This window comes from Aedes aegypti, chromosome 2, assembly GCF_002204515.2.
Source record: "Aedes aegypti strain LVP_AGWG chromosome 2, AaegL5.0 Primary Assembly, whole genome shotgun sequence".
NCBI classification, from domain to species: Eukaryota; Metazoa; Arthropoda; class Insecta; order Diptera; family Culicidae; genus Aedes; species Aedes aegypti.
Genome location: NC_035108.1, coordinates 462,897,060 through 462,910,163, shown reverse-complemented (window position 1 = coordinate 462,910,163; position 13,104 = coordinate 462,897,060). Strand labels below are relative to the sequence as shown.

Below are 13,104 nucleotides of genomic sequence, written 5' to 3'. Positions count from 1 at the left end.
CTATCCAGCACAATTTTTGTCATATTTTTCTAACTGTTCTAAATAATGCAATAAAGCAAATAAATTCAAAGGTTTTGTCCACAAAAAGCTAGAAACAGCGTCTGATTGTCGTATACTCTGGTGATAAACTTTCCGCCTTCGTAAATCACACTTTATTGTTGAAAATTTTAGTTTGTTTGATATCAGAGGATAGAGGAGTTCTTAGAGAACGTGTTTTTCATGATCACAATAAAATATTTTGCCAGGGTCGTAGTTTTGAGGGCATTTGCGTCTTACAGGTTTGATATGCCTTTATTTTTTTGTTAAGGTTGAATAAAAAATAATTACGGAGGCCTATAACAGATTTTTGAGGATGAAATTTGTTCCCTCGGTTAGAGACAACTGATATCAATACTAGCTCATAGGTTTTGAGCAAAACGGAGCCGCTTATCACACTTATATGAAGGTTCAATCAAAGCTCTCCAAAATGAGCCGTTTTTTCGAAAATATATTTAAGTCTCCATTTACCCAAGTATGAACCAATTCAATCATTTGATATGGGCGTTTGTTGGAGACAAGGTCTGTGAAGAATCTCACGCCATCGTTGATGTTTTAGAAGCTTTCATCACACAGATATTGAACTTGACGTCCGCATGCTAAAATTTGAAGGTATGCTTCCAATTCCTCTCTGGTAAGGTGAAAGTAACAGATAAAAATCTTGTCCAAAGCGAAAAACTGGGTCTAAATAGATTAAACAATACAAGTAATGAATAATATTTATGTTTCATTCAAATTTTCTAGGTAAAAACTACCATAACACCTGATATGACGATTTTCGCATTTTTTTATGGGCCATACTGTAAGTGAAACATATTAACAAAATCTCCATACGAATTAGAATTTAAAATTAGAGACAAAACGGTATTTGATATCGAATTTCCTAATACACTTTGTCCAGCTAGCTTAAGACCACCTGATTTTTTTCAGATCCAATAGGAAAACAGTTTATATTTATGACCCACCCTATGACACTTTGCTTTTATTTGTGTAAGCAGTCGAATGTACGAGTAGTGGTGGATGATGATGAAGGATCAGTGTTTATTCGTCCTTCGCATACTTTTGCGGTGTCCATTTAAGTTAAAACCACAAGTGTTTTACGTGTGTTTTGAAATTTTTAAGAAGAAAAAGTTCATTATGTCGAAGGGAAAAGCACTGACGGATAAGGAGAAAGGCAAAATAGAAGCATTTCACCGGGATAAAGTTGGAATCAGAGAAATTGCTCGTCGGATTGGCCGGTCACATCAAGTGAAAAATCCTTCCGGATATGGCAAAAATCGGAAGAAACCTCGCAAATCGAAGCTTTCCGGACGAGAGAAACGTGAAATCGTTAGAACCGCTTCGAACTCCCAAAAATCGCTGAAGCAGATTAAGCAGGAGCTGAATTTGAACGTTTGCCGGGAGACTATTCGTCAAGTTTTGGTCCAAAGTCCGTACATAAAAAGGGCCAAAAAGGCAAAAGCTCCAAACCTTACTCCATCCCACATCGAGAGACGCTTGAACTTTGCAAAAGCCAACATGAATCGACAGTGGACCATGGTAAGTTGTGAAAAGGGCGTATTATTTTAAAGCAATTTTCAGCGTGATTAAGGAATGTTTATTAAAAAGTATGTTTTCTTTTTTGTTTACTTCCAGATGATCTTCAGTGATGAAAAGAAGTTCAATCTGGATGGTCCCGACGGATTTAATGGATACTGGAGAGATTTGCGGAAAGAAGAACAATATTTCACCACAAGAAATTTTGGTGGCGGTTCATGCATGGTTTGGGCAGGATTCTGTGCATCTGGAAAGCTGGACCTTGCGTTCACGTCGTTCAAAATGAACAGCAAGGACTACATCCAGGTGCTAGAAACGCGTCTTCTACCATTCCTGCGCAGATTTCGACGCAATAAGTTCACTTTTCAGCAGGGCAATGCTGCTATCCACACAAGCAAGGAAACCAAACAGTGGATAAAGGACCACAAAATCGATCTGCTGGACTGGCCAGCGCGCTCCCCAGACCTAAATCCTGTGGAAAACCTCTGGAGAATCCTTGTACGCAGGATTTATGCTGAAGGTAAGCAGTACGCCACTGTTGATGAGCTCAAATCAGCTATTTTGGAGGCATGGGGAAATATTGAGAAGACTGTACTGGAAAACTTGGTTAACAGTATGCACAGAATGTTCCAGGTTATTAACAGGAATGGTAAGGTGACCGATTATTGACACATTAATTTCACTGTTAACATAGCTTTTACTGTGTAAAAGCGAACAATATATGAAATGGTCCTAAATAAAATGGACAGCAGAAATCAATAAAGTTGCTCTAAAAAATTAGATTTATTCATTAGTCGTAAGTTAATCATTACAAAATACTGTACAACTGAAGTACTCAATAAAACATTCGCAACTACTTTGAAGTTCAACAAAATTTGTTTCGTTTGTTCTAAAATGTAGGTGGTCTTAAGCTAAACGGACACAGTGTATATGACGATATTTTTCAATCCCTAACCGTTTTCAAACCTTTTCATTTTTTTCGAGCAAATTTTTTTTTTGTTCAAATTTATATTATCCAGCATTCATTCATTACGTTAAAACTACCATACTAATGGAAATTTTTGACCCCCGCTTTCGTAACGCTTTTTGAATGAAAATTTTAAAAATCTTGAATGAATCGTAACGCTTGAGCTAACCTACTCCTCCCCCTTCGAGCGTTACGTAATTTGTGGATGGCACCTCACTAGTATTAATCTACACTCAGATATAGAAATAGTCACAGAATTACTGAAGCATATGCATTAATCATCTGCCTCTCTTTCATTCTGCTGTGAATTTTTACACTGTCATGACTGGGTGGAAACATAGCGATGCTTCAACCCAGGCGAATCGGCAAATAGGATAAAAATTCCCTACAGAATAAAAGAGAGACAGATAGAATTTAGTCATAAATTACTAAAATTTAGTAATTCTGTAACTACCCGTATTTCTGAGTGTAATAATATCTTTATAATATCTAACCTGAGAGTCGTTCATAAATTACATCACGCTCTTAAGGAGAAGGAAGCTTTAGCGAAACTTTAGTAGAATATAATATAGTACTAAATTCGGTTTTAATTAACTTAATAAGAGATGCCTTACTACAGATTCTCAGCACTTCTTTATCACGCAGAAAGGATTTCCTGTTATATCTTTATATATTCCGTGTAAATTACTATAAAGATCAATAACTCCTAGGAGAGTGGCGCGATTTTCACCATTTGTTTTCAAATCTTGTGTAATTTAATCAGGAGGGTATCCGAAAAACACTTGTACAAACTCCTAAGAAAGTTTGATATCCAAAGAATTTTTATGTTGAAATCTTCCAAAGAACTCAGCGATTCTTGTACACCGGTATACTTCTAGATGTTTGTGAAAGTTTGAAGGGAGTTCAGAACGGATGGGAACCAGTAGCGTAGCTAAGGGGGTGCGGTGGGTGCGATCCGCACCCCAAAGTCTGGGAGAAAATTTCTCATAGCAGTATAAATTGAGTTTTAACCAAACTAAAATGTATACAGGCAAGTAAAATCAGGTTTCGAGGGGACCTAAATTGGTGGTGTGTAAGGGCCCCTATAACTACTGAATGCTATTGATAAAGGTAGCGATTGTTTCAAATTTCAAAAGAACAGTGCCTTCAAACAGAACATCATTTTTTTTTTAATCGAAATACATTGTTCTGATAATTATCAAACATCCGGGCCCTCCATAACTTAACCCTCTAATACCCAAATTTTTATTTTCGATCAAAATATCATTTTTCGTTATCTAAAATCGTTCTAAATACGTTTTGGGCAATGATTTATTTTTATTCATGAATTTGTGAATTTTGTTTTTTGATTTTTATAATTTTTATTTCTGAACATCCCTATCCTTTTTCATATTTTCTAGAAGCCTCTTCTAGTTACTAATTTTTGGCAATAATAAAAATTTAAGTTTTCACGGTACTTTTGAAAATATGAAATTTTAATTTTTTTTCTGTAATAGTTTTTACTTTCCGTGTAATTAACGGAAAAACGGGTTTAAAATTATTTTAATACCACCAAGCTCTTCTTCTGTGAAAGGTTGATCGTAGAAAAATATAAAAGGTTCGCTTCTTATATTACACGTTAAATGCACCCCACGCATTTGTAGGTTACATAGGAATACAATTTTTCAAACAATTTCCAAAAATAGAAAAAAGTTTCAAAAGTCATAAAAAACTTTTCTTATATGCATGTTATGAGTCAAGGTTAAAGCCACAAATAAAATCATTTTGATTTCTGAGCTACGAAAAAATACACAAAACTCCAAAGTGTACCCCGTCTAAAGGCGGGTTTGGGTATTAGAGGGTTAAGCCTGAGAAAGTCAGGAAAAGATTTAGAGACATTTTATTTTGATTTTATATCCTGAACCAAGCCGAAATGCGACCTTTTACATAATAGTTTATACATTCTGTAAAAGTACCAAAGCGCAAACAAAGGTCTCTTCTTCTTCCTTTTTTCATTAATGTCCCCACTGGAACAGAGCCTGCTACTCAGCGCAGTGTTCTAAGAGCACTTCCACAGTTATTAACTGAGAGCTTTCTTTGCCTAAATTGCCGTTTTCGAATTCGTATATCGTGCGGCAGGTACGATGATACTCTATGCCCAGGAAAGTCAAGGAAATTTCAATTACGAAAAGATCCTGGACCGACCGGGAATCGAACCAAGACATGCAATGAATCTTGATGTAAATTCTTGAGGATCCAGAGTTTAATATCCGACGATTTCTCAGGTTCATAGATTCTTTGTGAAAAATCTTTGAGAATTCTTTGAAACTTTCCAAAGAAATAGGTAGAAAGACTCCTCCAGAGATCTCTTCAGAAACTGCTATACAAATTGCTCAAGCAATTATACCAGGAATTTGTCTTGCAATTCTTTTATTGCTTTCTCAAGATATGCTGAGAGAAATTCCCTTGAAGTTAGCTCTAGAAAATCCTTCGACAATTCAATATGGAATTACAACGAAAATTCTCACAGAAATTCTTACAGCATTTCCTAGAAAGATTCTTTCAAAAAGGTTTGTATTGATTTCTTGAGTTGTTCCTCAGAGATACCTTGAAAATATTCCTACAGATATTTTTCCAGGAAAATTAACAAAGGTTTATAGAGTAAAAGTACCGGTTTTGGCCAGCCTAAAACAAAATGTCAATACTTATTAAATGGGAAGCCGTATTTATACTACAATTATGTCAAATGCAAGCTTTCAATCCATATTATGTGTGTAAAATATCAAAACTGAGCTGCAACCATTTTTTCGCTTTGAAAATCCCGTTGGTCAATATAGGCCAACGGAACCAGTTTCGGCCTGAGATTTAACTTCGGTTCCTAAATTGGCCAATCGCATTGATTTCTCATGAGAGTGGCCAAATTAGGAGTGCCCTGGCTAAATTAGGTGTATGGGAGTTAACAAAATAAGGGAAATGAATTGTTTTTCTAATGTTTTGAATCAATTTTGACGAGTAAATAAATGTAGCTCTATCATGTGAATGTGATCTACCGAACACAAAAGGTTTCATGCTGATTGGCTATGTAAAACGGTGGATAATCCACTATGGCTACAACTGGCGTATGGCCAAAACTGGTGCTTCTACCCTATTAGGATTGAAACTCTCATGGTAGTTTTTCAAATTCACTTCCAGTTGTTTTCAGAATCAATTCTTCAATAATTACCCCACAGATTATTCTAGGAATTGCTTCAAACTTTTTTTCCATTCATTATTTCCCAAAATATAGTAGGAATTCTTCCACGAACTTTGGAATAAATTCAATTGGTTTTCGTCATAAATTTCTCCCAAAACTTTGTTTTTTTTTTTCAAAGATTCTTTGAATTATTTTTGAAGTAAATTCTCCATGGATTCTTCAATTCAAAAACTCATTTTAAGTCTATAATCACAAAATTCCATTCGAGATTTTCCAGAAATTTGAAGGATTTCGTTTGGTAAATTATCCAAAACTTATTTTAAGAGATCCGTAGGAATTTGTCGTGTATTTCATCATTCATATCTTTAGGATTTCGAATTTCAGGAATTCTCATTATTTTATATTATTTCTGATTAATTTCCTTAGCATCTCCTTGGACTCGTTCCTAGAGAAATCCTGTTAGAATACTGTGAGAACTTCTTCGTGAAGTTTTCATAATCATTAAAAACAAAACTGGCTGAATTCTTCAAGTTGCCTCGGAAAGTTTGTGAACAAATCGCTCAATGAATTCCGATCTATGAAATCTTCGAAATAACAGCTGAAGGGAACTTTAAGCAAATACCTGGATAACATTTCGAAGAAATTTCTGAAGAAAACCATTTAACACATGTTGCATGTTGCAACGTCACGAGGAATCCCAACAGAAACTTTTAAAAGATGCTTCGAGAGATGTCTTGCAGGAAATCCTAATATACGTTTATTTCTTTTATTTATTTATTTATTTATTTCGTCAATCATTTGTAGACTACATAGTTACATAGTTTCTTATATTCTAAGATTTCCTAGTGAGTTAAAATATGATTTCAATTTAGTCCGGGGCATACTAAGATCAATCATTTCACAGTGCTCATTGTAAACAGACATCATTTGATTTAGAGGACTAAATTTGGCGTAGTTTGTACGATAACGATCTAAAGTAAACAAATTTCTGTGACGCAATTGTCGATTAGGAGCATAAAAGTTTAATTTAGATAATAGCTTTGTTGAGTCAATACGTTGTGAAACGATATCATTAACAAGTGCGACCATGGCATATTCTCGTCGCTGTTTTAATGTCTGAATGTTTATCAACATGCATCGTGCTTTATATGACGGAAGAGGAAATACAGTCCATCCTAATTTGCGGAGTGCGTATAGTAAAAACTGCTTTTGAATCGACTCTATTCGTTCTTCATGTGATTTCAAATATGGGGACCAGACAACACTACAATACTCTAATATGGATCTCACATAAGCAACGTAAAGGGTTTTGATCGTATAAGGGTCTTGAAAATGATATCCGAAACGTTTTATGAAGTTAAGCATATTGCCCGCTTTATGAGTTATTGTGTTGTAATGTTCAACGAACGTTAATTTGGAATCCAAAATTACTCCTAGATCTCTAATTTTATCACATTTTTTAACTTGTTGGTTTCCTAACCTTATTGTTAAATTCGCAGTGTTTCGTTTTCTGCTATAAGTTATTAGATTACATTTTTCAACATTCAACTTCAATAAACTTTTAAAACACCAGGTATTAAATAAAAGTATTTCATTATGGAATGTTTCATAATCGTCGTCTTTCATGATTTCTAAAAACAATTTCATGTCATCTGCATATATAAGAATCCGTATTTTTTTAAGAAGAAAAGATACGTCGTTAACATATAAAATAAAAAGGAGAGGTCCTAAGTGGGAGCCTTGAGGAACACCTGATGTGACTTGAATTGGTTTGGATTTTTTGTCATTAAATCTTACTATTTGCTGCCGGTCAGTTAGATATGATTCAATCCATTTGAGAAGCTTTTTCTCGATACCTATTTTACTCAGTTTGAAAATTAACATTGAAATGTCAAGTCTATCAAATGCTTTACTAAAATCAGTGTAGAGAGCCTCTACGTGGTTACCTTTATCCATTGCCATTATGGAATAATCAACAAACTCCAGGAGGTTTGTAGTAGTTGAACGGCCTTTAAAGAAGCCATGTTGTGAATTAGTTATTCTGTGTTTAATTTGACCAAAAATACATTTGTTAATAATTGATTCGAACAGTTTTGGAATGCATGAAATAATGGCAATCCCACGATAGTTCCTGATATCAGATTTTTTGCCTGATTTGTAAATAGGTATCAAGAAAGACTTTTTCCATTCCTTTGGAAATTCACCAGATTCAAGTGACATATTGAAAAGCCAGAATAGTGGAGTTGTAAGTTCTACCGCTAATTTTTTTATAAATACTGGTGGGATTCCATCTGGCCCTGATCCTTTAGTAGCATCTAAATCATTCAGACCTGTCGTAATGTCTTGAACATGAATTTGATTTACTCCAACATCCCTTGAAATCTCTGGAAGGTATGAAAAATATCCAAAATCACGATCATTATCAGAGAAGTTCGTGTAAGTTTCTTGAAAAAAAGTTGCAAAAAGGTTACAAATATCTTCTGAGTTATTTCCTTCTTTGTCGTCTAATGTCATTTTTGATGGGAAATTGTTTGAATTAATCTTTGATTTGACATAGTTGAAGAAATTCTTTGGACATGACTTGACTTCATTTTCGGTTTTTATGTTATAATCTGTAAGTGCATTAGAAATAGTTAAATTTAGTTGATCACAAATACTCAGATACTTTTCTAAATTTGCTTGACTATTATGTGCCTTGTAGGTTTTGTGTGCTTTTTGTTTGCGATTTTTCAAATTAATGATTTGCTTATTGAACCAGGCTGGATTTTTTGAGCCAAAACCTCGTCTTTTACGTTTGAGTGGAACTTCCTCCTGAATTACCTCCGACAATATTTTGTAGAAGTTTTGTACGGCACTTTCAATATTTACTTCTTCTTTCAGATTGGATTGCCAGTTTACTCTATTTATTTTGTACCTTATATTGTCATAATTAGCCATATTGTAATCAAAAACATACTCATAACTACAGTCGTTGGGATTAAGGTTACTGTGTACAAATATGGAATATTCGATCGCTGTGTGGAACGCTTCATTTTTCCATAACGGAGAAACAGATTCCACAACACAAAAATCCTCACATATATTCGTTAGAAGTAAATCTAAGAAACAATTCTGTTGGTTTTTGACATGATTAATTTGGTTGAGTCCTAGGAATGCAATTTTCTCAAATATAAATTGTAATGTTTCATTTTCACCAACAACTGGAAGAAGAATGCTCTCATTATCATAATCTGGAATAAAATCTACATTTCGTTGATTGAAATCACCATAAATATGTATTTTATATTCAGGAGGAAAGCATGAAACGATTTCTTCGGCTGCTTTAAAGAACACTTCATACGTCGACTTAGTAGCTCGATCAGGAGGAAAGTAAACTGACGCGAATATATGAGTCTCTCCAATGATCTCTGTTTTTACCCAAACGTGCTCAAAATCCTTAAATTTTGGTGAAGCAATAAGCTCAGAATTGAATTTTGAAGAAATTGCAACTAGAACTCCACCACCTGACTTCCTTTGGGTTAAAACTAAATCCCGATCATTCCTAAATACATTATAGTTGCTACCAAAAATTTCTTCGTTTTTAATGCTATCGTTCCAACTTGTTTCAGTGCCCAAAATAACTGAAAACGAGGAGCTTAATATATTTTTACTAATTATACTCATTTTGGATGCGCTCTTCATGCGATTGAAATTCTGGCAATATACCAGAATTTCAGTAGAACGATTTTCTGAAGAAATTGATGGTAGTTCGTCATTCTTAAAACAATTATCTATATCTATTGAAACGTTACCAGCTTCGTCATGGTCTGCCTCTGTAGAGTGCGTCAGGTCGGACGAAAACACGAACGTTCACAGGAACACGACGAACAATGCTGAGAAAAAGAGTTTCTCAGAGCGGGCCCGAGAGTCCAATTTGGGGAAGAAGAGGTGCTTGTTTGAGGAAACTGGTGATCCACCGGGTACGGGTTTAGTGTTTCTCCTCGTTGAAACTTGATACCTCGTTGATTTGCAGTAGAGTGACCAGAGAATTTCACCTTCGCTGCTGCCAAAAGATCCTTATCCCGAGGAAGAGAGCTTGATGCTGCTTGTTGACTATTGCATTTGTTGTTATTGTTGTAGTTGTAATAGCTACATGTGGGTTTGCTGCCTTTGTTGGTTTTATTGAAAACCGTTTTATTGTTGTTTAGTATCCCTTTATATTTGTTCCGGGATCTGTCGTCATTGTTGTTTCCATTGTTGTTGTTGTTGTTGTTGCGGACTGAGCTGTATGAATTGGTATTTGATATTCGCACTGCGTTGCGCTTGCGACGTTTCCTTGCCTTATCTGCGTTTTTTTGTTGATTCAAGCGACGAAGTTGGCGTGCATCGTATTCTGCCCAACTAGCCTTCCAAACTTTTTGCGTTCCAAGCAGTCGCCAGCCAGAATTGTTTTCAGCTTGCGCGGACATCATCTCTGTCCCCAAATTTGGGTGTGATTCCAATGGGGGTGAAGATGTACTCTTTTTTTCAAGAGAATTTACGGCGTTTGAAATTTGCTTCAATTCATCTATGATATCTGCCGATGATGAATTTGCATGGCTCGCATTATGTTCTGAACAATGGCTAGCCATATCAATAATCAAACTACTGACTTTTTCAAATTCAGTGCAAATATTCTTAAGCTCCCGTGTCAAATCGGAAGTGAGTACATCAACATATTCTATTATGCTGTTCTTGGTGGCCTGCATTGATATGTCGAACAGTGATGTCAAGTGGTTTTTTATGGCAACGTCGTCTTGTTTTCCATTTTTGCAACGCAATGCCAATTCATTCACTTGAGCAGAGCTTTTCGCAATTTCTTCAGCTGTAGTGTTATGTTTTGCTGCGATGGCTTTGAAATCACTTTTCAGGTCGTTCAATAGCATTTCGATGCTCTCAAACCCTTCGCTAATATCGAATTTATTTAAATTGGATGAAATTTTGTAATTCGACTCCATCAATAAATTATTGAGTTTGTTGGTCTCTTGTTGCTGATTGAAAAACTTCTCAAAGTTCGCTTCTAGTACAAATCGCTTCTGACAGTCATAACAGAGCGGAAGCATATATGACAGGATACTCTGCTTATGGTTCCTTTGAGCGCCGACGCACGCAGCATGGAATTTTTTTCCGCACGACCCATGGCAATACCACACATGTTTATCGTCACTGACGGTACAACTATTACTCGCGCACGGCATGATTCACTTACGCAGCAGTTAGACAAAAGAACAAAATAAAAAAACAAACGCGCGCGATTTATTTGAAGCGGAGCAAATATTAAATACTCCGACCTGTACAAAGACTCTGCCAGCTTCGATAGATGAACACAAGGTTCGTTATTTTCTATCGTAATGTTTTTGAAGGGCCACGAAAATCCTAGCTACGCCACTGATGGGAACTACTGAGTTATAAGCTCTTGATACATCTTGGTGTACATTGCATGATGCATTGTTGTAAAAATAACGCATAGCTCCATTTTTTTTTTTTTCAAATTTATCAATGATTCGGCTGTATATTTACAATATTACATTATTGTGCATCACCAAAACATATAAGGAAGATTTCTTTTTTAGACATACATGGCGAACTCTCTGTGAGATGGTCGGCAGATTCCTAGTGAAATCTTCAATAAGATCCTAAATAATCTATCAGTGACGGATTTTTGGTTGAATCCAGCAATCCTCCCAAATTTATAAATATTCCGAAGATAAACTATGGAATGTTTGTTCTGTTCTAATAATGCTAAATAAATCGTCTAGAAATTAAAACACAAACTTAATTGCATAATTTATTTGAACCCGAATAAATATTCTAACGTTTCGTCAACCGAATCAAGCAACCTTTCTCGGTAATATACATCCGATCGGAAGAACTTCATCAATACGGCGTCTCTACTAACGAGTCCGAACTCGTGATACGCTTTGGGATCACTCTCGTGCAGCTGCGCAATGTAACCCTCCGGAAGGTTCACGTACGCATGCAAAACTCCGGACCACACCAAACCGAACAACTTATAGTGCTCCAAACTCCCCAGCCATTGCTCCCAAGGAAGAACGGTTTCCGCTTGTAGATGAAGTTTACTCAGCTTTTGTTGCAACTGTTCATAGTAGTATTTCACATAGAAGTCGTATGACTCATCGCGATGGGATCTACAAGTCAACAGGTAGATGGCGCACAGGAAATCGATGGCCGGTGCTTGATATCTCGAGATTTGAAAATCGAATAGAACGCAGTCCAACGGTTTTTCGTACAACACTTCCCCTGTTTGAGTCTGATCAAATCGAAACATCAAATTGTTGTACCACAGATCTTTATGAACTATTACCGACTGAAAGCGGCCAGATGGCTCGGATAATTCGTAGATGCGATCCATTTTGTCCATCAGCTGGGATTGGATGATTGATCTGTACTCCGAATTTTGTGAGTACCTTGAACCATCTAAGGCTACCCTGAGAATACCCTACATATGAATAAAAAAAATTATTCGAAGGAAACCTCATTGGTAGTAGACAAACCTCCAAACCCGCTTCGAACCATGGATTCTTCCTCATGAACGTCGTCTCGTACAGCATTTCTCCGAACCTTTCGCCAAGCTTCTTTCCCTTCATCTGATTGTACTCCAAATCGAGCGAACAGGCATGCATTTGCGCCATGCGTTCAAATATCAGCGTCAGGTGTTCTCTTCCGAATGGTCTTTGAAACGGCATAGCTCGGAAGCCCGCGTCGACAAGATCTTCCATCACCATCAGATCGTCCCGTGCCAACCAGCAGTCCGGTCTCCATTTCAGTACCTTTTCGGGACTCTGCTCAAACTTGGAAAAGAGTTCTCGGTAACAAACAGCTTCCTTGGTGAATATGCCTATTTCTTGTACTATCTCGCGTTGCTTCGGATCGGTAAATGGCAAGCACTTGACAAAATAAGAGTGCTCTTGAGTCTGCTCTGTTTCCTAAAATCCGTTAAAGCTTGATTAGGTTTTGAAACAAATTTCTCGTCGTACTTACTAGCTGAACTGTGGTCACTATCAAGTGGGCGTACTCGCCTAAGAATCCAGGTTGTCCCTTAACTTTCTCCAGTCGATAGTTGTTCACACGAAACCCTTCACCGAGGGAACTCCGCACCACTTCGCGACAGTCGTCGGCTGTAATAAGGTCAGCTAAATTTACCATCTCGTTCCGGTTGCCAAGCTAGAGCTACTACTGTACGATAGATGTCTTTCTGCGCACTCTCCGACGGATGAATGGCACTGGCTTTACTGGCCTTTGAAGTGTGCATATCTTTTAGCGCTCAATTAGACTACGCTGAGAAGCACCGGGAAAAAATATTCCAGTCCGATAAAGTGTAGAGCAACAGGAGCAATACAGCATGATAGCTGAG

General features: G+C 36.6%; 1 protein-coding gene across 2 annotated transcripts; it reads right to left on the bottom strand.

Annotated features, from left to right (window-relative positions):
- Positions 1-11,485: 11,485 nt before the first annotated feature.
- Positions 11,486-13,104, bottom strand: LOC5568174. Of its 2 annotated transcripts, XM_001652060.2 has the most exons (4): positions 12,732-13,104; positions 12,245-12,676; positions 12,055-12,189; positions 11,486-12,000 (listed from the first exon to the last, which is right to left on the bottom strand). In XM_001652060.2, the coding sequence occupies exons 1-4, from the start codon at positions 12,894-12,896 to the stop codon at positions 11,518-11,520; spliced, it is 1,215 nt and encodes a 404-aa protein (XP_001652110.1). In that variant the 5' UTR covers positions 12,897-13,104; the 3' UTR covers positions 11,486-11,517. The 2 variants fall into 2 exon arrangements, with proteins under 2 accessions (XP_001652110.1, XP_021703903.1); XM_021848211.1 differs by having other exon boundaries at positions 11,486-12,189.

Bases quoted from the DNA above. Each gene is read 5' to 3' on its own strand.
- LOC5568174 (XM_021848211.1), bottom strand. From the start codon at position 12,896: ATGGTAAATTTAGCTGACCTTATTACAGCCGACGACTGTCGCGAAGTG. The intron at 12,677-12,731 runs GTAAGTACGACG...AACGGATTTTAG, and splicing joins TAGTGACCACAGTTCAGCTA to GAAACAGAGCAGACTCAAGA. The intron at 12,190-12,244 runs GTTTGTCTACTA...ATTCATATGTAG, and splicing joins GGTTCGAAGCGGGTTTGGAG to GGTATTCTCAGGGTAGCCTT.